The following is a 25,043-nucleotide window of genomic DNA, read 5'->3' on the forward strand; positions in this document are numbered from 1 at the left end:
TTGACAGACAGAGCCATGTCTGTCTCTAGCTCCATCTTGAATGGCACATGAGATATTAATAACATCCTTCATATCCTGTTTAGTAGTTTTGCTAGTAGCCACTGGAACTCCCTAAGGATTCAGAGAACTAGTAGAAGTAATCATGGTTATTTTGATAATGGTGGGGAAGATAATAAATTATTGAGATGTAGGTTCTCTGAAAAATTGCAGTGGAAAAAAACCACACCTAACATTGTTTATCACATCTCATCAGGAAACTTTTCTGATCCTCTGTAGTCAGACACTAACGGACATCCAGGCTTGCACAGACAGACTCCCACACCCACCCCTTAAATAAGTAGGAATGGGGCTAGCATTGGAAATAAAGGGACTCAAATGTGACACCTCCTAGTGGAAAAGTTGTTTACCATTTTTAGTTGGCCCAGACCCATAAATGTCTAGATTGAACTTGTACTTTTGAAGGCACTGGACTCTTTTTTGATAGAGATTTTTAAGCAGAGGCTGGATGGCCACCTATCAGGGATTCTATAACTGGATTTCCCACATTAGCAGGATGTTGGACTAGGTTACCATTGAGGTTCCTTCCAACTGTATGATTTTAAATTTTGGTGATGCTGTAATATCTCTTGTTTAAAAGGTTTTGGTTTTTGATACCAACATGGTTTAATCCAACCCATTAATTATTGTATTAGTGGGTAGTATCCAATGGTGTCATCCACAAACTCAAATAGCACTAGCAGAGCTTCACCAAATATTTTTGTTGTGCTAGAGCAACGTTATTTATGCTAGCATAATGACACAGCTAGATACTTCCCTTTGTTTTTAGTATTAAATGTGATGCTAAATGAATGCGATACTGAATCTGACAAGATGTGATGCTTGCTTACTTGTACACGTCTATATCGATACCCATGCTAACATCTAATGAAGAAATAAAACATGCAAATTTCAGATGTCTGATTTCTTATTAGACCACAATGTCATCAAGGCTCCAGGAATCTTCATATAGCTTGCAACTATCTCTGCTATCAGGTCCTTTTTCAACCATACTTTAGATTGTCATGCAAAGTATGAGTCTCAGATGAACACATCTTCAGTGGGGAGGAACAATTAAAGAACTGCATCATTAGTCATGACTAACAGACCCATTTAAGTCAATGAATCTACTCTAATTATGACCAAAGCTGGAAACATCCCATAGACATTATACACACAGAGCTGAACAACTCATGGAGGCTGGGAATGCAACCAGTAGGTGTGATCCCGTTGTCTCTTCAGTACATCAAGTCTATACATATTCCAAATGTCTAAGGCCTTGTGTCACATATCTTCAGACTATTTGGCCATTGTTCTGCTTCCACACTTCACCTCTCAGCCTCAGTAAACATATCAGTTTATATTTTGACAGGGAATAACTTTCTAACCATAGTTTTCCTTATGGCTAATTTCATCTCCTTATTCCTCAGACTGTAAATCAGGGGGTTTAATACTGAGACACCTACATTATACATGAGGGTGGATATCATGTCCCACTGTGGTGTGTCTCCTGTGGAAGAGGGCAAATAGTTGAACAGAACAGGCACATAGAGCAAAGCCACAACAGTGAGGTGGGATGTGCAGGTGGAGAAAGCCTTCCATCTTGCTTTGTGTGACTTGACCTTCAGAAACAGGAAGAGGATAATGTAGAGGTAGGAGAGAAGTGTGAGGATGAAAGGGGCCATGACAATGATACCAGTGACAATGTTGAGGAGACTGATGTTGAGCTGGATGTTACTGCAGGCTAATTTCAAGAGTGGCTTGATGTCACAGAAAAAGTGCTGGACAAGGTTTGAGCCACAGAAGTGCAGCTGGGAGGTCATCACTGTGTGCATCAGTGCATGGCAGAATCCAGTGCCCCAAGCAGCTGCTGCAAGCAACAGGCACACCCATTTGTTCATAATAATGGTGTAGTGTAGAGGGTTGCATATAGCCACATAGCGGTCATATGCCATAACTGCCAGAAGGACACCTTCACTGCTGCCAGTGAAGTGGAAGAAATGGAGCTGAGCCAGGCATCCACTGAAGGAAATAGTCTGAGGTCCCAGTACAAAGCCAGCCAGAATCTTGGGCACAGTGACTGTGATGTAGCAAATATCCAGGCAGGAAAGATTGCTGAGGAAGAAGTACATGGGTATGTGAAGGTTAGGTTCCTCCAGTACTACAAACAAAATGGTACCATTTCCCAACAGACTGGTAAGGTAGAGCATCAAAAATAGAAGAAAGAGGATACTCTGAAGTCCTTGGAGATCAGTCAGGCCTAGTAAGACAAACATGGTCACCTCTGTCTTGTTCTCCATCACTGTTTTCAGAAGAACAAATGCTGATTAAAATATAGAAGGTGTTGAGAACAAAACATAAATAATGATAACCACGTTTCAACTCTGGTTTCTAATCAAGACATGCATAATACCTCCCTCAATATGGTATTACTAGTCATACCTCCCCACCCCCAAATACTTAATTTCACTGGATTTATGCGTGTATGTTCTCCCATTTTTTTTCTCTTTTCTCTCAGTTCTCCATTTTGGCTACTTAAAGATCACCACTCACAGTGCTATTATTATAGTGTGTGTGTTGTGTGTGTCTATCAATTCCTAACCAGCCAGCTAGTTTTCACTATCTCAGTAAAAGCTAAGATGTTATAAAATCTCGTATGTTACAGTTCACTTGCCAGACCCCATAGCCAGAAATGTTGTGTTGATGATGACTAAGTGGGTGGGGGATTTCCGCAAAACAGCCAGAATATAAATCATGTATCCTAATCAGCTTAGGGAGCAATCCTATGGCCTCTAGTCAGTGGCTAGATGGCCATAGGATATGTGGTTTTCTGGGAACCACATATGTGCCTGCCCAGTCCTTAAGATCATCCTCAGTGGCCCATGAGCCCCTGCCAAAGGAAGCGAGGTGGGTGGCTACTAGGAGGAGGGCCTTTTCTGCTGTGGCACCCCGACTGTGGAATGAGTTCCCTAGTGAGGTTAGCCTGGCACCTACTTTGTATTCCTTCCAGCACCAGGTGAATACCTTTTTATTTTCCCAGGCGTTTTAGCATTTTAGCTTTCTAGACTTTTAGCTTTGCTGTTTTAAATCTGTATTTTGAATCTTTGCATTGCTGCTAGGTTTTATTCTGGTTGTATTGTTATATTGTGGTTTTAATATTTTAATGTTTTTAAATTTTATATGGTTTTACTGTGTGCTTTTTGGTTTTAATTTTTGAGAACTGCCCAGAGAGCTTCAGCTATTGGGCGGTATAAAAATGAAATGAAATGAAAAAAAAAAATGAACCAACCTTGGAGCCCGTGCTCCGAGGTCAGTTCCTGGACAACTGGCCTTCCCTGCCTTCTGCCCTGCCTCTCAGGCAGTGCGGAAGCACTCCATGCTCCAAAGAGGAACATGGAGCGGCCAAAATGGGGCATTCTGGGGGGCGTTCTGGGGTGAGGAAGCAGAAATGCCAGTATGTATGACACATCCTATGTGTCATCTGGTAGCCTCCTCCCCTGCTCCATCTTCCTGCAGCTAGACAGTTGAAATTGGCACAAAATGGAGGGCAGGAGAAGCAGAGAGGGAACTATCCCCTCCATGCTTTTCCTGCCCTGCATTGGATAGGCAGTCACATCCGAGTTCAGAGGCGGCCTCCTATCCCCATAGGAGTGCGCCCTTAGTGACATCACTTCATTGCCTCTTAGGAGAAATTGGGGAAAACAGTGAGAATTGGCTAACAAGGGATTTCGAGCTTGCTAAGATTCTCCAAACATCAGCTCGCTGCTTGTCTCTCCATGATTTGTGCTCACGTTCGTCAGCGCTGTTTGTTTTGTGTGAATGGGAAAAATGCACAAAATGAACAGTGAACAACTGGGAAAGCTGTGCAAAAATCCCAAATCTGTGAAAATGTCCAAAGTTGTGTCAATTTCTCCCGTAGATTAAACTGTGGGTGATTTTAAAATTTGTGCATTTGTGCAAAATCAAACAGGGAAATTAGCGCAAATCAAACGCTGACACATGCTCCAGAATCCGTGAACATTTTTGGCGGATACATTGTCTTGCTTGCCTTGGGGGTTGCAAACAGGGCATGTTTGCATGTTTTTCAAGTAGAAACAAAATTCTCATATATCACTACAGAACAGGGCTGAGACACTTTTTCCTTGTATCTCCTCAAATTAAAGAGGCTAGAGACTTACTGCTTGCTTTTTTCTTTTTCTTTTTAATGAGAAAGTGTCTTAAATATCACTGAGAGTTCCAGTCCCCCACAGCCACACTGTCACTTGCAAGGCCAAGGATTAAACTATCAACTCAATTGTCTTGCTACATTTCAGAAAGCTGAATATTTGCTAGCGATTAAAAGTTTGAGCAGTCAAAAAAAAGAGAAAAAAAGAAACAATACCCACTATTCAACAGGTGCTATCCAATAATGTGTTGGCTCTGAATCTGGAAGGTCCATACATTTATCAGGGCCAATAGGTATGATAGACCAGTCTTCCAAGAATTAGTCTAATATTTTTTAAAGCCATCTAAGCATTTATTTTTCTCTACTATAGTTTTGCTACAGCCCCCTTGGAAGAATTATAATTTCTGTCATACAATTCACATGCTATAAACCAGGCTTTCCCTTAAGAAAATATAAAGAAATATTGAGGAATAAAAATACATCAAGTGTATTGTTTGTTTTGTTTTTTAAATGTGGTGGCCAGATTAATCACAGGGACAAGCAGGTCCGAACGTATAAGACCCACTCTGGGCCGCTTGCATTGGCTGTATATATGCTTCTGAGCTTTAGGTGCTGGTTTTAACTAGGGCTGTGCAGGGACACCCTGATCCGACTCAGAAGTCACTTTGCAGCTTCCAAGGCAGGCCCAATGTGGCTTGGGAAGAATCTGGGGGCCCCTGACCCAAATCTGACCCACACCTGAAGCAGGATTTGGATGTCGAACCCCGCTTGCCCCCTCCCAATGCTCCCACGCAAACCCCTCTACCTTCCCCTGCCTCCTCCTCTGCCTTCTCCTTCGGCAGCGCCATCCTCGCCACCATCCTCACTGCCTTCTTGGCTGCCGTCCTCACCGCTGCTAACTGCTGAGGCCTGGACGTGCGTGGCTACTCTTATTGCAGGGAGCTGCCATTTTTAAAATGGCAACCTCCTGGAAATTGTCAGAGAAATGTACTCCAATTCCTGCTGGGAAGTTTTTAACTGCTTTTATTGATCTTAAGTCTGCCAACCTGGCGGCGGCGGTGGTAGTAAGGATGGTGGAGGTGGCGAGGATGACAGTGGCGGCAGCAGCAGAGGCAGCGATGGTGGCAGCAGCGAGGTCGGCGATAGTAAGGATAGTGATGGCTGCTGCAGCGGTGGCTCAGGTAAGGAACTGGAGGTGCTGGGGGCTGGGCCGGAGGGGCGAAGCTCCAAAGCACACTGAGTGCTTCAGAGAGCCCCTGACCAGCTCCGGGTCACTTTGTGCCCCTTCCACTTCACCTAGGAAGGGGCACAAAGTGACCTGAAGCAGCCCGCTTCTACTCGGGGTTCAGGCCTCAGGCCGAAGTGGTGCACGGTCCTAATTTTAACCTATAAAGCCCTGCACAGGACTGCAGTACTTGATGGAGAGCCTCTCCCAGCGTGAACCTACCTGTAGTCTATGCTCAGCCTCTATGGTCCTCTTCCAAAGGAGGCTCGGAAGGTGGCAACAAGGAAGAGGGCCTTCTCAGGGGTGCCCCCCCAACTGTGGAATGGTCTCCCTGGCACCAACATTGTTGTCTTTTTGGGGCCAGCTTAAGACCTATTTCTGTTCTCAAGCATTTGGTAGCATATGATGAGCTTTTAGTCAGTCCTGGATTTGTGCTATGGTTATGGCTGATTTGCTCGAAGTTGTTTTTAGATATATGCTGTCTTCATGTATACTGCTCATTTGTCTGCTTTATGTAAATGGTGTTTTTAAACTATGTATACTGTATTTTAACATTTTTAATCTTAGTTCACTGCCCAGAGAGCCTCTGCTATGGGGTGGTATAGGAATGTAATTAATAATAACAATAGCAATATACAGCCTATACAAACCGAGGTGACAGTAAGACAAAGTGAACTCCTTTGGCTTATTTCAGAGTACACATGCATAGGATTACAAAATAAAACACCAAAGAACAATTTTAATATGTCCTTGAAATGTTTCTGTTGATAGGGTTGGATCCAGACTTAGCAATTTGCCATTTGAATAAACAAGACAAATTCATCTTGACTAATGTAACTCCCATTGATTTAAATAGGTCTCATCTAAACATGACTAAGTCTGGACCCCATCCATAATTATCCATTTGGATTTATCCCCCTTCCTTTTTGTTTTATTTTGTTCATTTTATATTCTTGTTAACATTCTTGAGATGTTCTGTGAATGTGATATATAACTATATGTCCGTACTTTGGACTTACCCCTCCTGTAGCATTTTCTGTTGATGTGAAAAATGGCTTGTTAGCAGTTCTGATGCCTGTTTATCTTGCTGGCTTCCTAGAAATGCCTGTGCAGGAGAGATTTTAGTCTAATTCCAGCTGCATGCCTCTTCCACTTCAGCCTTGGTAAAATATGGCTGCAACCCACTTAGTTCAAAATGTATGCTAGTGGAGGCAAAGACAGGACATCCCACTAGTTCAAGCATATGCTGTTGAAATCTAGCTAATAATGCAATACTATAAATAAAGAACAGGTGCCTCTCTCTAGGCATCACCAAATCACTGTAAGCCAAGTATCTCCCCTGAGGCAGAATATATGAACATACAGAGTGGTTTAATCATTCCTGAACCAGGAAATAATTTCATACACTGGAGGCAAATTATTGTGTATGCTGACAGGAAAAAACAAAACAAAACCATTAATGAAGATGGGGCTTTTAAAGGTGATAAAGGAATTAGTTACCCAAATTCCATTACATTTCTCAGACAATGGAGTCATCATTTATTTGTTTTACCATCCTGATCGCTAGGATTTTGCGATCTAAATATGACATGCAACTGTGAATAATATGGATTTCAAACGATGGGTTGGATCCACACTTAGTCAAGGTTAGAGTAGATGCATTGAAATCAACAGGACAAGTTAAGTCCAGCTGATTTCAGTGGGTTTACTCTAACATTGCAATCTAAAGTGGGCAGGGAAGAATGAACCACCTCAGCCAAAGCTCTGCCAGCCATGGTAGAAAGTGTGAGGGTAGTATTACCTGGCTTTCCAGCCCAGTGGAGCTTTTTGTTTTAAATCCTCCCATTGAATTCAATGGGAGATTAGTTACATCAGCTCCTTGCTGGCACAGCTCAGGGGTCCGATCCTTCCCCCTTTGGGGGGAAACAGAGTGTCTTTCCATCTAGCAGATCCAAAGCTGACTCTGACCCACCCAAGAATGCTCCATTTGGGGGACTTATGATTCCTGTAACTGATGGGAACACTGCCAGCAGTAGCTTTCCACCTGCAGACCTTTCTGCAGGCATAGCTGAGATGCTGGGGTGGACAGAGCCCTAACACTATTGGAGCTCCTCTCTGCTGGCAGCTGGAGTGGACAGAGCCCCCACCCGCACTATTGGCGCTTCTCTCTTCTGGCAGTTCAGCACCTCCATCCTATTCTACTCCTCCCACTAGCCAGCAGATCTGTGGGTTAGGATTGCTCTGTCCCTCTGGAACCAGCCCTATAAAAATGACTTTCTCTTGATCTTGTCTATGAACAATAGGGAAAATGACAACATTCACCCTTGAACTCAAACATTGATGGCAAACCCCCAAATCCAATTAGAAAAGGGTTTCTAATGCCACCACTAAAAATTGTGAGACCCAAGGCACTAGTGTATGCTGCTAGAGTTTTGAATGTATCCCATGAGGCTAGTGACTAACTAAGAGACTTGGGAAAGTGGAGCTGCGAATCCGTCCATCTATTCAGCCTGAAAACACATATGGCTGCTTGCTTGGCTCATATGAGGCATGTGACAATTTTGAATATTTCTGCTAGCACAGTCCTTGCTAGATGGACCCTGTGGACAGTGGAATATAATAATAATAATAATAATAATAATAATAATAATAATAATAATAATAATTTAACAACAACAACAACAATAATAATAACAACAACAATGATGATGACAACAACAACAATGATGACAACAACAACAACGTAGTTCTTGTTCACATAACAAACATAAACTAACATAAACTAAATATTATATTAACTCTTAACTTGATCCTCATTAGAAGTCTAGTCACAGTCATTCATGAGGAGTTTTATTATTCTTTGTGGTCCAAAATGCATTTCTTTCTTTCCTTCCTAAAATATTACTTCAGCTTACAAACAATTCCAAGAAAAGGATCTCTGATGGCAATAACTATTTGATACATTGATAGGGAACAATCAAACAAAAGCCAGACTTGTGGTGTTGTATTTCATAGGCCAGTTAATAAAGGAAGCATACATTCTCTAGATCTCCAATTTTATTATCTAGCCCCCTAATCAAACAATGGTTCAGGTTAAATATTAGAGCCTGAAAAATAATGATAACATTGTATTCATTTATTTAGGAAAATGTATACCCCACTTTTCATTGTGATGGAAGCATTGTATTAACAATGCTCAGGGCATCTACCAATTTAAAAAGAAAAAGAAATAACAATACAATACAATAAAACAACATATGGCATCATTCTAGTGTCTCCAAGGTACCCAACAACATTTGTTGGATTGTTAGTAGAGTAACACCAGGATTAACATGTATTGAACTGAATGAGTATTACTTCTGAGTAAACATCATTAGGACTGTACTTTACATTGTAGGACCAGATAAGGAACAAGGCAGAAGGTGGAATTACTTGGAGCACCTCATAAAGGGATAAGGGAGGAATATCTACATAGAACCAGAACATGCTTAGATGTTCTTATAAGTGGCAACTATTATTACTATCCCCTTTGCAGAATTTTTTCACAATAGCATGGCATAAAAGTGATTTCTGAGGATGCTGGTGGCTGGACAGACAACATTTTCTTTTTTTCTGCCTCAATCTGAGATAATATTATTACAAGAAACCTGGCTCTTTGTGGCTGATGATAAGATTAGTCTTCATGGGCATGATAGCTGGTGGAGGGAGCAATCCTTTGGCCAATAGACACCATCTAGAGGGCCAAAGGATTTTTTCATTCCTGGAAACCAAGGTTGGAGCTAGGTCTCTGACCACAGTTCCCAGAAACAATGCTCTCCACCCCCTCCCCTGCCCCTTGTAGGTGACACAGTTCTCTCTGTGCCTGCTACATCTCTGTGCTCAGAAATGGAATGTGGAAATGAGGAAAAGGGGGTGGTCCCTGGGGTGGGGTGAGGAGGATACTGTGGAAGCCATGTTACACAGCTTCCTATGTGCCATGCAGCGTCCTTCTCTCCCACTCTTCAATGCTGTGGCTAGATAACCAAAATCGGTTGTCTAGCCAAAAATGCAGGGTGGCCAGAGCATGGAGGCAAGGATCACTTCTGTGCTATGATTGCCTTGTGCTGAATGCTCAACATCCTCTGACTTTGGAGGTGGCTATCTCAATAGGATTGTACTCTAAGATGATTTGCACAACACAAATGTCCTATTCACCTCCAGTGGTTGACACCTGGAAAAGGGGCTGCCCTGGAGAATGAAAGCAGGATATGGGATTGTATTTACCTTTATATCCCCCCTTCATTTCTCAAGATCAGAAAGCCTACTCTTCCTCTCCCTATAGTTCCCTGGAACATTTTTCGACAGGAATTCTCTCATTGATCAATTTACCACTTCAGTATGTTAGCATTACTAACCAAGAAATACATTTTCCATTATTATTCATATCCTTACAGAGGTTAGTAGTCTGTCCAGGGTTTTCTTCAGGGCTGATTTCATCTCCTCGTTCCTCAGGGTGTAGATCAAAGGGTTCAAAACAGATGTAACTGCACTGTACATGAGGGTGGCTATCATGTCTGTCTTGGGTGAGTCTCCTGAGTAGGGGGGAAGGTAATTGAACAGTACTGGTACATACAGCAAACCTACAACTGTGAGATGGGAGCTGCAGGTGGAGAAGGCTTTCCATCTCCCTCTGTGTGACTTCACCTTCAATAAGAGGAAGGAGATAATGTAGAGGTAGGAAAGGAGTGTTAGAAAGAAAGGGATCATGACAATTAAGCCTGTGACAATGTTGAGGAGGCTTAGGTTGAGCCATGTGCTACTGCAGGCCAATCTCAGGAGTGGCTTGATGTCACAGAAGAAATGCTCAATGATATTGGGACCACAGAAATGAAGTTGGGCTGTCATTGTTGTATGCATCAGGGCATGAAAGAATCCCATGGCCCAAGTGGTGGCTGCCAGTAGAAGACACATCCGTCTACACATGATGAGTGGATAGTGGAGTGGTTTGCATATGGCCACATAGCGGTCATAAGCCATGGCAGCTAGAAGAAGAGCTTCACTACTGCCTAGGAAATGGAAGAAATGGAGCTGGGTGATGCATCCAACAAAGGAGATTCTCTGATGGGCCAAGAGGAAGCCAGACAACATCTTTGGAAGGATGACTGTAGAGTAGAAAATGTCCAGGCAAGAGAGGTTACTGAGGAAGAAATACATAGGTGTGTGAAGTTGAGTCTCTGCCACCACCACACACACAATAGTTCCATTGCCCAGTACACTTGCTAGATAGAGGATCAAGAAGAGGGTAAACAAGATGTCCTGAACCCCCTGTCGATCTGTTAGGCCCATCAGAATGAAGTGAGTAATCTCTGTCTGATTCTCCATTGTTGCTGGGGTACCAACAAAAGTTTTTTAAAAATCAGTATTTTTAGAAAGTCATTTTTTTTTCTTAAAGCAGAATGAAAAATGCATATAAAGAAGAATAAATTATTTGTGGTCTCCAACATTTCACAGAGGAACAATAGAGAAATGTTTGTAACACCCATTCTCATACCAGTAATCACCTTGTGAGGCCCACCATCTCTGCTATTAAACATGGTTGAAGGCTCTTCACCACCAGTAGCTAAATCCTGTATTCATTTCCCCATTAGTCATCCCTCCACTGATTTAGAAGATGAGAGGGTGATTACTCTTTCAATTAAAGTGATGCTAAAAAAACATGTAATCATCATACAAACAATGTGTTATAAATCATTCAAAATATAGCTCAGCAGTTGGAGTAAAATTTTTAACATGAAATCCAAAGGTCATGCATTTAAAAACTGTCCTCTAGGAGATGCATTGTCCTAATAGTCCTTGTAAGCAGGGCAGAGTTTTTGCTGTCAGTTACACTGAAAAGCCTGGATTGTTCTTTTCATTTTCTCCCCCATTTTTTAAAGGGGGGGTCTGCAGATGCTCATAGGAGATTAATTCCTCAGAACCGTGCACATCGTTAAAGATATTGATTACCAAATCATTCCATCCATAATCATTCTCAGTGTGCTGTAGTGCTGAATATTTTGGAGTGGGTTATATCTTGTTTATACTCAATTTCCACATAAATAAACAACTGAAGTCAATTTGGGGGTTCATCCTCAGGCAAAACAGCTGGGGACTGTTCAGGAATGGGAAATACTTCTCTAAGAAGTTTCAGACACCCCTAGGCTAAAATGTCGAGCTTCAACATGAGAAGCCAAGATTTTAGTTCCTATTGAGCTATGGGGTTGATAGGGTGGCTTTGGGCAACCCAATATTCCTCAACTTAACCTATCTCACAGGGTTGTTGTGAGAAAGGGCAGGATAGACATGCTACAGACTTCACTGTCACTAACTATCGAAACACAATCACCATATTTTGATTGCTCATGAGGTCTGCACAGTCCAGATAATAGATGCTGTGAATAAAGAATCACCAGAGTGAAAGTCTGCAGTGGAGTCCACTGTGAAGATTGCCTCTGCAAGTTCAAATGCATTGAATGGTAAGCTCATGCACAGTATGTGTCTTGCTGCAGAGAAGAACGTCATGGCAGATTGTCATCTTGGTGAACAGCTAAAAAGAAAGCCCATTGTTCCAGAGACCCTAACTCTGGATAACAGCTCTTTTGCATCAGGTACCTGCAAGGCGTATTCTTTCTTCTCTTCAGAGGTGTAAACTGATTGCAAAGAATGAAGTGAAAAGGCACTAGTTGCTCAGGTATAAGAGGAAATGTGCATTTATTGCACAGCTACAAGGTACATCTGAAGAACAAACGCCCTGTTTTAAGTGTCTTGATCCTTCATACCACTGGGGAAGTACAATCGATCAACACTCCCTGATTTCTCATTAATGAATCCATCTGTTTGAGAGAGCTAGCATGGTACAATAACAAAACAAATATTCCCCAGGTTGGAGACCAAAATGTAGGATAACTTTGAAGACAAGTGGTGATCCATAGGGATTCAGATTTCCACATGTCATTGTATTTCTCAGCAAACCTCAAGGACTTCAAGGCTAGTGTTATAGGAGTTTGGTTTCTTTGGGGTGGGAAAGCACTGGAGACTTTATAGTCTTTGTAATCATTGTTTTATTTACAAGCATACAGAAAACATGACTAATATGTGTACACCAATGGGGCAGAGATACTCCTACAAGGCACTAGATCAGGTGCTGGTAACTTCTGGTGGTCCGGGGGGCATTTTTGAATGAATGAATTCATTTATTACGGTCACAGACCAGCAAAATCAGTATAAAACATATAAAACACAGTTAAAACTAGCACAGTTACAAAGTACAATTCATGAGGTTCCTCCTTTCGAGAAAATAACACCATCCCCCCTCCCAGTTTGCACTGAAATTAGAGATGGGTGGATTCCCTACCTGCTGGTCTGGGTGGGAATCTGCCCTTGGGGGGAGGTGATCTGTCCCTCCTCCCAGAATCCATCCGGGCCGGCTCCGCTCCATGGCAGTCCTGCGGAGCTGGCCGCCGGGTCCACATCTCTGGCAATACGGCCGGCCGCTATTGCCATGCCAAATCCCTGGGCTCACTCTGGATGCAAATGGCATCCGCTATGCCATTTGCAGCCGTAAAGCTGTTAGGTTAACCTAAGTGCAGCCTTTTGCATCCCTGTTTTTTCACGCATTAGGCTACGCAAACATCTATGTAAATATAATTTGCGATTTAACCCAGTTCTGGAAAGTAACAGCAGTACATCATCATCAGCATACAAACGTAGAGGTGTCTTGGTGTTGGACAGTTTGGGAGCATGGGAATTGGCATTGCAGAGATAAGAGGCCAAATCACATCAAAATAAATGGAAAAGAAAAGGGGCCAAAATACAACTCTGTCTTACACCCCTTGTAACAGAGATTGGATTAGAAACTTGTCCCTGCTGCCCACCTCTGACTTAACTAGCAGTTTTAGGCTAGGGTGCCCCTCTCTTCCACTTCTTCAAAGCAGCTCCCTCCCACCCTGTATGCAGTATGGGTTTTCACTGGTCGTCCTTGGGGCTGAGTAGGAATTTTTGGCTCATAGTCTGATTGGCCTTGTCTATGTGTCATTTTGCCTACTTCACATTGTAAGTGGGGTATAGGAGTTTATTTAGGTTGTTGTGGCTTTATTTAATTATATAGGTTGATTGGTCACATTTAAATAGGCGGTTATGTGCAGGTACCCTGGTGGTTTATAGGGTTGGTGAGCATTCGGAGGCAACACTTCAGGTAACTGGCAAGGCCTGAGGCTTCCAGCTAAGGGTTTTACGGCCTCAGTTGGGAGATAGGGATTACCTCTGAGGTCAACTCCTCTCATCCACTCTGAGTTTTGTGGCTTAAGGGGAGGTGACGGGGAAGGCCTCCTGACCCAAAATTGGGAGACCAGATCAAAGGCAGTCTTAAGATCAATAAAAGCAGTTAAAAACTCCCCCCCCCAGCAATTGAAGTATATTTCTCTGCCAAGTGAGCTAATGCAAAATGGTGATCTAAAGTTGAACGGCTGGCTTTAAACCCAGTCTGTTCCTCACCTATTATACTATTATCCTCCATCAAAGTTAATAGCTTCTGCTTTAAATACCTTACATATAGTTTGCCAATAACTGAAAGGGACTAATGGGATGGTAGTTATCTGGATTCGTCCTGTCACCCTTCTTGAAAATAAGAACTATAATAACTTTATTCCAAATATTGGGGATCTTTCTGGAGTTACTAATGAAAGCAAATAAAGCTGAAAGTAAAGGAGCCCACCATTCTGAGTTAGATTTTAAAAGATTGGGGGTGGGGGGATAGAATCTGGGCCAGGAGCTTTACCAGATTTAAGTTCAGCAATCAAATCAATAATTTCACTAGGAGTAACAGATTGCCATTCTGTTGTGTCAGAGGACAGTTCAAAACTGTGTAAAGAGAAGTTGTCAGGATCCTGAAGAATTGCAGAAAAGTGTCTTTCCCACTCATAACTGGAAATACAACAGGCAGGATGTTCTTGGCACTCCAACAGGGCCCCTGTAACAAGTCGCCAAAATAATTTGCTATCCCTCTTTTGTGTAGCACATATTAATAGGTTCCATTTCTCTCTCTCTCTTTAGCTCTTTTCTTTTGATTAATAAGGGCTTTATATTCTCATTTCAATTATAATACTCCCTGGGTAAACATCCTTTATTCTGGTACATAGAGTAAACCTGAGTAATCTGATTCTTAAGTAGCATATGGTCATGGTCAAACCAAGCTTTTGTTCCCGTAATATTTGTCATCAATCAAGGGAATATCTACCCCTAAAGGCCTTTGAATATCAGAAATAAGGGTCTCAGAATGATACAGCTTCTTTTCACCAGTAGAAGCTAAGATGTCCTGATATAGTTGCAGACAGGTAGAAGATACTATAAAAGAGGCAAACTTGCCCTCTGTCTTATTTGTCCATTTAATGTCTCTCACACAAGGGAGTAGAGAAGAATCCAATACTTGGGGTCCAATGTAAAAAACGGCCGCCTCCCATGGACCCAAGGGAAAGAGGGAGGATCTCTCCCTAGCCCATAAGTTCAGGGTCTTCAAGTGACTCTCCTTCAAATGGGGATCAACTGCCTACTCGGCGCAAAGGCCGCTCTGCTGTTCCTTGATTGGTGATTAGCATCTGAAGGAGTCATTAAGTTGTAAAAGGATTAAAGCCTTGAAAAGAATCCTTTCATCTGTGTCTTGAGTTGGCTATTGGAGTCTACTGAAAGAGGCCGCTAGGGTGCTCCTGACACCTAACCCATTTGTGACTCTTATTGAACCAATGTGAGCTATCCTTGAAATCTCTTGGCTATTTCTCCCAAGCAGGAACCTCCATACCTCAGAATTCTCACTTTAGAGAAACTCTGTGGCAACTTAGGGCTGCAAGGTACAGTTTGTTCCTCATTTTGTAAAGATCCCTCAGGTTTTACACAGCCAATCAGAGAAGTCTAAAATCTTCCAGAAATTTGTTGTAGGTGGTGGAATGTACTTGCAATTCTTCCTTCCTTGTAAAGTTTATGGATATTGGATGGGGGAGGGCTGAGCTCTGGCACTTGTTTTGTTCAAGAGCAATTGCTTTTAGAATAATGTCAACTGTGGATCAAGTCTGTCCATATGGAGAAAGGCATAGAATGCAGAGTGGCATGGCTTCTCCAGACTGGCCTTACAAGGTGAAGGAGTTAGCTGATGTGACAGAATTTAGGGAAATAGATGAATGGAGGAATTGATGTCTGAATGGTGTAGCAAGTCTTTTCGAAGTGTTAGCTCTAGCAGGATAGGGCAACCATTTTGTCCCCAGCACTGAAGCTTGCATAGAAGGTCACAAAGGGCATAATATGGGCAACATGGGTTTAGTGAAAGCGGGACATGACGGTTAATGAAGAATAATGGTGAACTGATTGGATAAAAAAATAGTTAAATGACAGCAGGGAGAAGTGAGACAAGGATAGCTCAGGTGGCCTCTCTCCTCTTCCCCACTGAGCGTGTTCATGGCAGTGTCAGAGGTGCAAGGAACTCTGGGGAATGTCATTCCCATAGTATCAGATGTCCATAATAAGGCATCATGGAAAACATTGTGGAAAACTGGGTCATTGACATTGAAGGTTGGCCAGGATAGGAGGCATTCAATTTAAATTCTGAACAGAAGAAGAATTGGGAGATATGTAACTTGCTTCATAATGCAGCTGAGAATTATGAACATAACAAGTTCATATACTGGACTAATTATGAAGTTCAACAACATCTTTAGTCACATAGCCATCTACATTTCTACCTGTACTCTAACTAGTGGATGTATTTGAAGTTTAAACAAATTTGGATCAATGGGCTCTGGGTGTCATGCCACCAAAACTTAGGTGGGTGCGAAGCAGAGAGAGCAGCTTCTATGTTTGGGCATCATCTGACAAGCTCAGCTTTAATCAGGTTCTCATTTTTCCACTGCTAAATTAATTCATTCTGTCCCATTTCCACCTTGGATTGCAAATTTTGTTAGTGCACATGAAAATTTTTAGGTATTTTTGTGTACCTTTTTCAAACCATGCATATGTTTCTACACTTTTTTTTTGCTCAGCCCTAGTTTTTTTATTCTTGTAATGCCTTAAATACAGTATTAATTTTTGGCTACTGTTGTTGTTGTTAGCCACTTGGAAACTTTGGTTTGAGAGGGAGGATTTAAAAAAAAAAAAGTTAGATAAATACTACTTTCCCTACTCCTCATCACACATACATCTACTTTGCCTCAAGAGGGTTTTTATTGGATGCAGGTATGGTCAGATATCACAAAACATATTTCAGGTGGGGTGGGTTGATATAACACTGCTTTAAAAAATATAAATTTCCTTCTAGCAATCACAGCATGTATGATAATTACTGAAATTACTATAATTAAGAGGAAGCGAGAGAATTCAAGGGATTTTTCAAGGAAAAACATTGTAACATCCCTGAGGGATACTAAGACATATACTTTATTTTTAATCAGAATCATGGTTTGTAAACTGGCTGAGAGCCGTGCTACATGCAATGGGGAACTTTTAAAAATGCTAACTAAATTCATTACAGAACCCCAGTATCTAACATTTAGATAAATCTATATTTTGCTCTTCTTCTTTTTGTCATCGGTGCTATATATACATGTTTGAGAGGATCTAAAATTAGGAATTTCTTCCACCTGACAGTGAGAGATTCTGTATGCATCTATATGCATCTCTCTCTCTCTGCCTCTCCATTGTCATGTGATCCTCTCTCCTGACTGTTAAATATGCCTTCCTTTCTTTCTACAGGTTATTAATACCAACCCATCCCATTATCATTAGCTATCTTTCCATGATTTTCTTTTCTCCTTCTGTCATATCTGTCTTTTATTCTGGAGATGCATGGGTACCATTTGAAGCACAATCCTATTTTTAAGATGTCAGACATATTCATGTTCGTAAGGATTTGTATTTCTGTAATCTCTCTAATTTTGCCATAATGAGCTGAACTTACATCTGTCTCTGGAACCTGTTTACTTTGTGCTCGCTTTTATGGCTGTTCTTTTTCTCTACCCACCTAACATTCCAAACTATTCTCACTATTATCGGATCTCACCCCCCCCTTTTTCCCCCATAACTCTAATAGGTTATTCTTTTGGTACTGCCAGAAGCATTTTTTTTTTCATAGCCCAAAATGTTCTCATGGCTTCTGTTACTGTGGCTGATGATACCTCAAGCTGCTTTCAGGGTTCAGTATCAGACATGTTTCTTGGAAAGACGCATGAACAATGGGTACTATGAAGATGGAGATTTTATCATTGGTGGTATCTTGTCAAATTTTCTTGCAACCGTTTGGAAGAATGATACATTTGAACAGCCACCTTCTCCCTATTTACCCAATGCTATGTAAGCACACTTACTAATATAATTCAGCCAGGGATAGTGACTTAGTGGTTTGATGCCAGTGTAGTATATAATAGATACGGGAATTGCAACAGGGAAAGTGGTGAGGTTGAAATCACCACTTTGCAGTGAAGTATACTAAGGATCAAATGAAATAGTTGCATTATTACACTCCCCCTGCCCCAGTGTTATTTGCTCTTTAAGATGCTCTTTGATTGATTTTCAGAAAAAAATAAAAATAATAAACAAAATCTGGTGGAGAGGCCCCTTGATCCAGATGCCATGGCTGCTTTTTCTTCAGAATGAAAATGCCATTTTAAGCTTCTCCCTCTCCTTCTCCTTGAGTGATTTATCAAAACTTTCCTCTAAGGAAAGACACTACCCTTGGAAAAATCACAGGCTTTTTGTGTCATTCAGATAGGATTTTTGACTGTATTAATTCATGGTTTAATGTGATCTATGAGACAATAGTATGAAAGTTCCCCTTTCTAATATAGAAATTTGAAACAAAAACCTGATTATATACAAGTTAGTTTTGTGTGTAACATACTAAAGAGGGATTATAACAAATAATTGTGTTTTGGATGAACTGCTGTTTTGTTTTGCTTTTGTTTTTTTCAGAAAGTGTGTGTGTGTGTGTGTGTGTGTGTGTGTTTTAAATGTTGGTGGCTGTGTCTCCACAGCTCTCTTCACCCAGTGGTGTGGTGTTCTGTCTTATAATGAACGAACTATCACTCTGTATTGGTTGAGCAGATGGGAGATACTGAATAGTTATCTTCAGCCACTAAAATCCCCACCCCCCACCCCAATGGCTTAATCTTATTTAAGTCCATATTAGTTTATGGGTACTTTGTAAGCAATGACTTTCCATTTCAGTCTAACCTGCATTTTCAGATGAGCTTTTACTGGCTCTTTTTTGGCTGTTTGGATTGAAATTTCCACTCCTTTAAAAAACTTCTTGAATAGGGGTCTAGTTCAAACATACATGCTCGTTACTTGGAGGCTGCATAACAAAAGGATTACTTTTGTGTGTGAATGAACTGTCACATACATGATACCGTGGACAAAAAGTTTTCTGTTTCCTCAGTTGAGCTGAAAGGGAATGCTTTTCCATGGAGCTAGATTACAGAGTCAGAAGTTAATCATTAAGAATTCACACACACACACACACACACATACACACATGTGTGTGAATCAAGACTCAAGAAAATATACCTCTTAAATATACTATGAAGGATCTATCAGGAAATTACTGTCATTATATTATACCAATGATTTTCCATTTCAGGCTGTTCCCAAAATCATTTCAGTACCTCCTGGCCTTCTTGTTTACAATACAGGAGATCAATAAGGATCCCACGCTCTTACCCAACCTAACACTTGGAATCTGCATCTCTCAAGATTTTTTGACTGCAAGAACAATTTATCTGAACACTATAAGCTTAAGCTCAGGGGAGAATAAGGTGATCCCTAACTACAGCTGTGTGAGGAAATTGATTATGTCAATAATTGGAGGGCTGAGATCTGATTTGTCCATCAATATAGCAAATTTCCTAGGGATATACAAGACCCCACAGGTAGGGTTAAAGAAAAAATACAGGTAGCAATTTAGTGGTTCTGCTGATAGAATCTGAGTCTTTGAAAACTCTTGATTTAGACCCGATTTAGAATACTGCAGAAATTGTCACAGCTAACTTAACAGTACATTGGGAAGAATAAAAAGGAAGATCTCATCAAGGAGCAGATCGGATCTTATGGGTGCCTCCTCTGGAGATATTACGCTGCTCAAATTCGGATACACTAGCAGTAAGGTTTTCATTGGCTCATACTACTATAAAGGGTTTCAGGATCATCATGTGTCAGATGTATTAGTAATAAGTATTATGTAAATCTCCATAGTATTCTATAGAACTGTATAAAAAAAGTTAGATCTGAATGTGTGTACAGCATGATCTCAGAAAGAAGGAAATGAGCCTTGTGTAAAAGGAAAGACTCCCAAGATGGGCAAAACCCAAAAGGAATGAATGGGATCTTGAGGGGTATTGGCATGCATACAACTAGAGCTGCCACCAAATGTTGTCTAAAAGTTTGGAGCAAAATGATAGGGAGAATATATACTCCATTTTGTATCCAGATGGAACCAAGTCTTGAAGCTCAGGTTACAATAGATCTCAATTTCATTATCATAGAATCATAGAATCATAGAATAGTAGGGTTGGAAGGGGCCTACAAGGCCATCGAGTCCAACCCCCTGCTCAATGCAGGAATCCAAGTCAGAGCATCCCTGACAAATGGCTGTCCAGCCTCGTCTTGAAGGCCTCCAGTGTGGGAGAGCCCACCACCTCCCCAGGTAATTGGTTCCATTGCCGTATTGCTCTGACACTCAGGAAGTTTTTCCTGATGTTCAGTCGGAATCTGGCTTCCTGTAACTTGAGCCCATTATTCCATGTCCTGCATCTGCATCTTTCTGCACTTTATCTTCACTGATGAAGATAAAGTGCAGAAAGACAGATTTCACCAGAACAGGAACAAATATAGGGAAATAGATTACCAACATTAGGCTTTGTTTTGTTTTTTTTCCAGACGGTGGCGGGGGGGGGGGGATGCCTATTTCATCAGTACCTTTAACATTTAGTGAACTGACATAGGTTCCATATATAAGATGGCAAATGTTTTAGTGAGTACTATGTATGTGTAGCTTGTAGGTGTGAGATTTTTCAAATTCCTAAGTATGGGAAATAAACATGTTGTTCTTCTTAGATCAGCTATGGATCCTTTGACTCTGCTTTGAGTGACAAATTGAAGTTCCCTTCCTTCTACCGAACGGTTCCAAGTGAAATGACACAGTTCATTGGCATGAGCCATTTGCTGGTGCATTTTGGCTGGAAGTGGGTTGGCTTAATCACTTCAGAGAATGAAAATGGCATGAACTTCCTTAGAATAATTTCCAAAGAAATGAGTAGGACAAACTCCTGTATTGAGTCTACAACTCTTTTACCCATCTATGGCCAGCTTGATCCAGAATGTATCAATAGATTAGCCATGAGGATCTCGAAGCTATCATCCAATGTAATGGTTGTACATGGGGAGACTGATAAGCTAATCTTGCTAAATGCTGTTCTGACAAAAAAACAGATTTGTGGAAAGGTTTGGATCACAACAGCGCTGTGGGACTTCACCTGTCATTCTGGTAAAGAACCCTGGAACTTGACAGCATTCCATGGTGCTCTCTCCGTTGCAGTGCATAAGCATGAGATTCCAGGGTTCCAGGATTTCCTCAGAGGAATTAATCCACACCAATACTCAAATGATTTGTATCTGCAACACTTCTGGTCCCAGGTGTTCAAATGTTCATGGCCATCTTACGTATTGGATACAGCCCAGCATAAATGTAAAGGGATTGAGAAGCTGGAGGAAGCTGACATGGACTGGTTTGATATGAACACCTCTAGCCTTAGCTATAGTATTTCCAATGCTATTTATGCTACAGCTCATACTTTACATGAAATATACTCTCTCCAATCAGCAAAGAATGCACATACTAGAGTGGAGCTCCTTAATATTCAGGCATGGCAGGTAAGCATCTCTACTAATATTGCTATATGAACATGCCATAAAAATAACAGTGGCCTTTTTACCAAAGCATGGAGGTTAGACTAGTGAAATCTCCCATTGGGTAGTAGGGGGTCATCCATCCCTATGTTGTTAATAAATTACATTAGATCATCTATTCTCTCCCTACCCCCATTCCCATCCTCCCACTGCATTGTGAAGGATATCTTTTTTTCTGTTCAGAGCACCCCCTCATATTTCATGTTATGTCACTCTGAAGGGTCCCTGATGTTTGATTGGAATAGGGAGATGAGGAACTCCTTCTAGATAAGGAACTAAAAAGCCCCTTTGTGCAAGCAGAAACAAATGTATGCAATTCTTGATCAAACTCACTGAGTTTCTTTTGTTACCTCAAAAGCAATATAATGTGATAGCAGCCATGATATTGGTTGATATATGGATATGTACATTGGTATCAGGGCTGTAATTGCCATGGCATGGCATGGCTATGTTTGTTCTTGCAAATCTATCTTCCTTCTTTCAAATTTAGCTACACCCTTTCTTGAGGAAAATCCGGTTTAACAACAGTGCAAGTGAAGAGGTCTTTTTCGATGAGAATGGTGATTTGCAGTCTGGATATGACATTTTAAACTGGGTCATATTGCCAAATAATACCCCTGTCACTATCAAGGTTGGGAGTCTTAAACCTCAAATTACAATGGGTGACATCATCAGTATCAATGATGAAACTATCGTGTGGAACAACAGATTTAACCAGGTCAAGAACATTACTTCTTCTCAACTCTGTCCTTCACCATCACCTTTGATATTCAGTGAAATGTCATAGATTTCAGACTGTACAGTGGAAAGTATTAATGCTAACAAAACATCTGAACATCTGAAAATTACATTTATTGATTTACTTTAATGCCATTCACCAATTGCATTTATTCGTTGTGTTCTTGTGCCATTTTTACTAGTACATTTCAATTCTAAATACCAAACAATTCAGGACTTTGGCATGCTGTTAATACATTGTGTCTGAAAAAAGTGTCATCTTCTTCAAAAGAAATCTCATGTACAAAAGTAAAATTCACAAGGTATTGATGTACTGAATGAGTGTAATCCTGAACATACTTGAGGGGAAGTCCCACTGAGCTTGGTACAGCTTAGTCCTGAGATGACATATATCAGATTGCACTGTGAAACTAACTAATCAAATAGACAAAGAAAACCCTTGATTTTAACATCTCATGTTCCTTGTGTAAAACTAGGGTGCCTGAGGAGAATATTCCCAAGGAAAAAAAAATACATGATGTGGGTGTATGTTTTGTAGAGTGTAGGCAACAAAAAGGGGCTGCGGTGGCTTAGTGGTTAAGACGCTGAACTGCAGACCGGAAGGCAACAAAATGGCAAATGGAATTCATTGTATGTAAAAAAACTGAAGCACAACAGGATGGAAAAAGAAAAGAAACATCCAACTTCACACCCTCAACTCCAGTTGGGTTTGAACTGCCTGTGGTTGTCCGGGTGGGGGGGACTTATTGGAGTCTTAATGTACGGAACAATGGAAACATTGATTCAGAGTAAGACAGTGCATTTTGATGGAGAAAATAAAATGCTCAGTATAATCAAGACCCCATAAGAGGTAGCACCAATGGGAGCTTTTTTCTAAAGCTAACAGCAATATGGAGGTCGATTTCCATCACGATTGTGGTGGCTTACCCCACTTCCCAGACACTGCAGTCCTAATGAATATATCCATGCCTATTATTATTTTTTTTAAAAAAGCCCTGATGAAGTTTATAATGACACATTTAGGGTAGTATCCAATGTTAGTCCTACTTAGAGTAGACCCATTGAAATAAATGGGACTTCTTAGTTGTGACTATCTTAAGGCTCAGTCATTTCAATGGGTCTACTCTAAGTAGGACTGACATTGGATACTCTCCTTAGTGTCATATCTAGTTTGACTGTATAGCCCTGATCAGGCTTTCAAAAAAGGGATGACAGCAACATGTGAGGAGAAGGAGCTCTCCAGCCCCACCCTTCTCATCCATTGCATGTATTTGTCTGTACTAGTAGTGGAGATCGACTGCAGCAGGGAGTCTCCTGTATCCATGGAGGCTCTCCAGAGGGGTGGGGCTAGAACACTCTTTCTCCTCATGCATCGCTGTTAACCCTTTTTTGAACACCTGAACAGGGCTTATGTTATGGACTTTTCTGCTACAAGAAGTCTGTGGGCTTATATAGATTTATGTGGATGAGGCAAATTAATGGAGGCCAGGACTATCAATAGTTATTGACTATGATGACTAAATGGAATCTCCAGGTTCTGAACTTATGAAAACCAGTTGCAACCAACCAGAAATGAAAAAGCAAGATCCAAGTTTATTATTTACAACAAGAGATATGTAGATGTGTGGGACAGAGCTGAGACAGTCACCAATTCCCTTACACCCCATTGTCAGATAATTTCTCCACGAATCTCGGGGAGGCAGAATGCCAGTGCATTCGGTCCCCCAAAATTGGTGGAGAAACGGTCTCCCCCCCTTCCCCCCCCGGGATGGGACTTCCCTTGTGCAAATGTCTCTGGCGGCGGCGGCTCCGGCGGCGGTTCGGCGGTGGTTCGGTGGTAGGGCTGCCACCGCCATTTCCAAGTTAAAAAAAAAAATGTGATAGGCTACGTAGGGATGGTGGAGAATTTCTCCCCGAAACTTCGGGGGGCCGAGCGCCAACGTGTTCGGCCCCGCGAACAAGTTTCGGGTAGAAATTCTCCGTACCCCCCCACCCCCCGCACCCCCCCCGGGACAGGACTTACCTTTGTCGAATGTCCCTCCCGGCGGTGGGTCCGGCCGGCGGTTCGGCGGGTGTTCGTCCGGGGCGGGAGTGGCAGCCGAGCTTTCGACCGGCTGCCGCCCCTGCCATTCCTATAAAAGAAAAAAAAAAACACCCCCGTGATAGGCTATGTGACGATTAACTTAGCCTATCACAGCTAGATCTGCAAAGTCAGCCATGATAGGCTACGTTAATTGTCATGTAGCCTATCACGGGTGACTTTAAAAAAAAAAAGCGCATACTGATAATGGCAGCCCCCATAGGGAGCCGCCATTCCCGTTCCTTATTTGGTCGCTGTAGTCTACGTAAAGATTTACGTAGACTACAACGACCAAATAAGGAATGCGAATGGCAGCTCCCTATGGGGGCCGCCATTTGCATACACGCTTTTTTTTTTTTAAAGTCACCCGTGATAGGCTACGTGACGATTAACGTAGCCTATCACGGCTGACTTTGCAGATCTAGCCGTGATAGGCTACGTTAATCGTCACGTAGCCTATCACGGGGGCGTTTTTTTTTTTTTTTTAAAAAAAGCTGGAGTTCGCGGCCGGGCGAGGCGAGGCGCCTCCTCCCCGGCCTGAATTTCGGCCGGGCGAGGCAGGAAGCCTCCCCCCCGGCCTGAATTTCAGCCGGGCGAGGCGGGAAGCCTCCCCCCCCAGCCTGAACTTCACGGGGGGAGCAGCGAAGTGCTTCCCCCCCACCGCGAACAAGCTTCGAGGACACGTAAGTGACTTTCGTCCACCCCTAAGGCTACGTAAAGATTTACGTAGCCTATCACGGCTAGATTTTTTAAAAACACCATGATAGGCTACATAAATGTTTACATAGCCTATCACAGCTGAGTGGAAAAACAAAACAAAAATGCGCATATGCAAATGGCGG

The 25,043-nt window shown here is 41.8% G+C and overlaps 2 protein-coding genes across 2 annotated transcripts; both read right to left on the minus strand.

Annotated features, from left to right (window-relative positions):
• Positions 1-1,394: 1,394 nt before the first annotated feature.
• Positions 1,395-2,336, minus strand: LOC146341433 (olfactory receptor 12D1-like). The gene has a single exon (XM_084808346.1). It carries the CDS (start codon positions 2,334-2,336, stop codon positions 1,395-1,397), a length of 942 nt encoding a protein of 313 aa, XP_084664472.1.
• Positions 2,337-9,845: 7,509 nt separating this feature from the next.
• Positions 9,846-10,787, minus strand: LOC146341434 (olfactory receptor 12D1-like). The gene has a single exon (XM_084808347.1). It carries the CDS (start codon positions 10,785-10,787, stop codon positions 9,846-9,848), a length of 942 nt encoding a protein of 313 aa, XP_084664473.1.
• Between the last annotated feature and the right edge of the window lie 14,256 nt (positions 10,788-25,043).

This window comes from Heloderma suspectum, chromosome 6 (genome assembly GCF_057233095.1).
Source record: "Heloderma suspectum isolate Gila_16-S chromosome 6, 16-S_ref, whole genome shotgun sequence".
In the NCBI taxonomy this organism is placed as follows: domain Eukaryota; kingdom Metazoa; phylum Chordata; class Lepidosauria; order Squamata; family Helodermatidae; genus Heloderma; species Heloderma suspectum.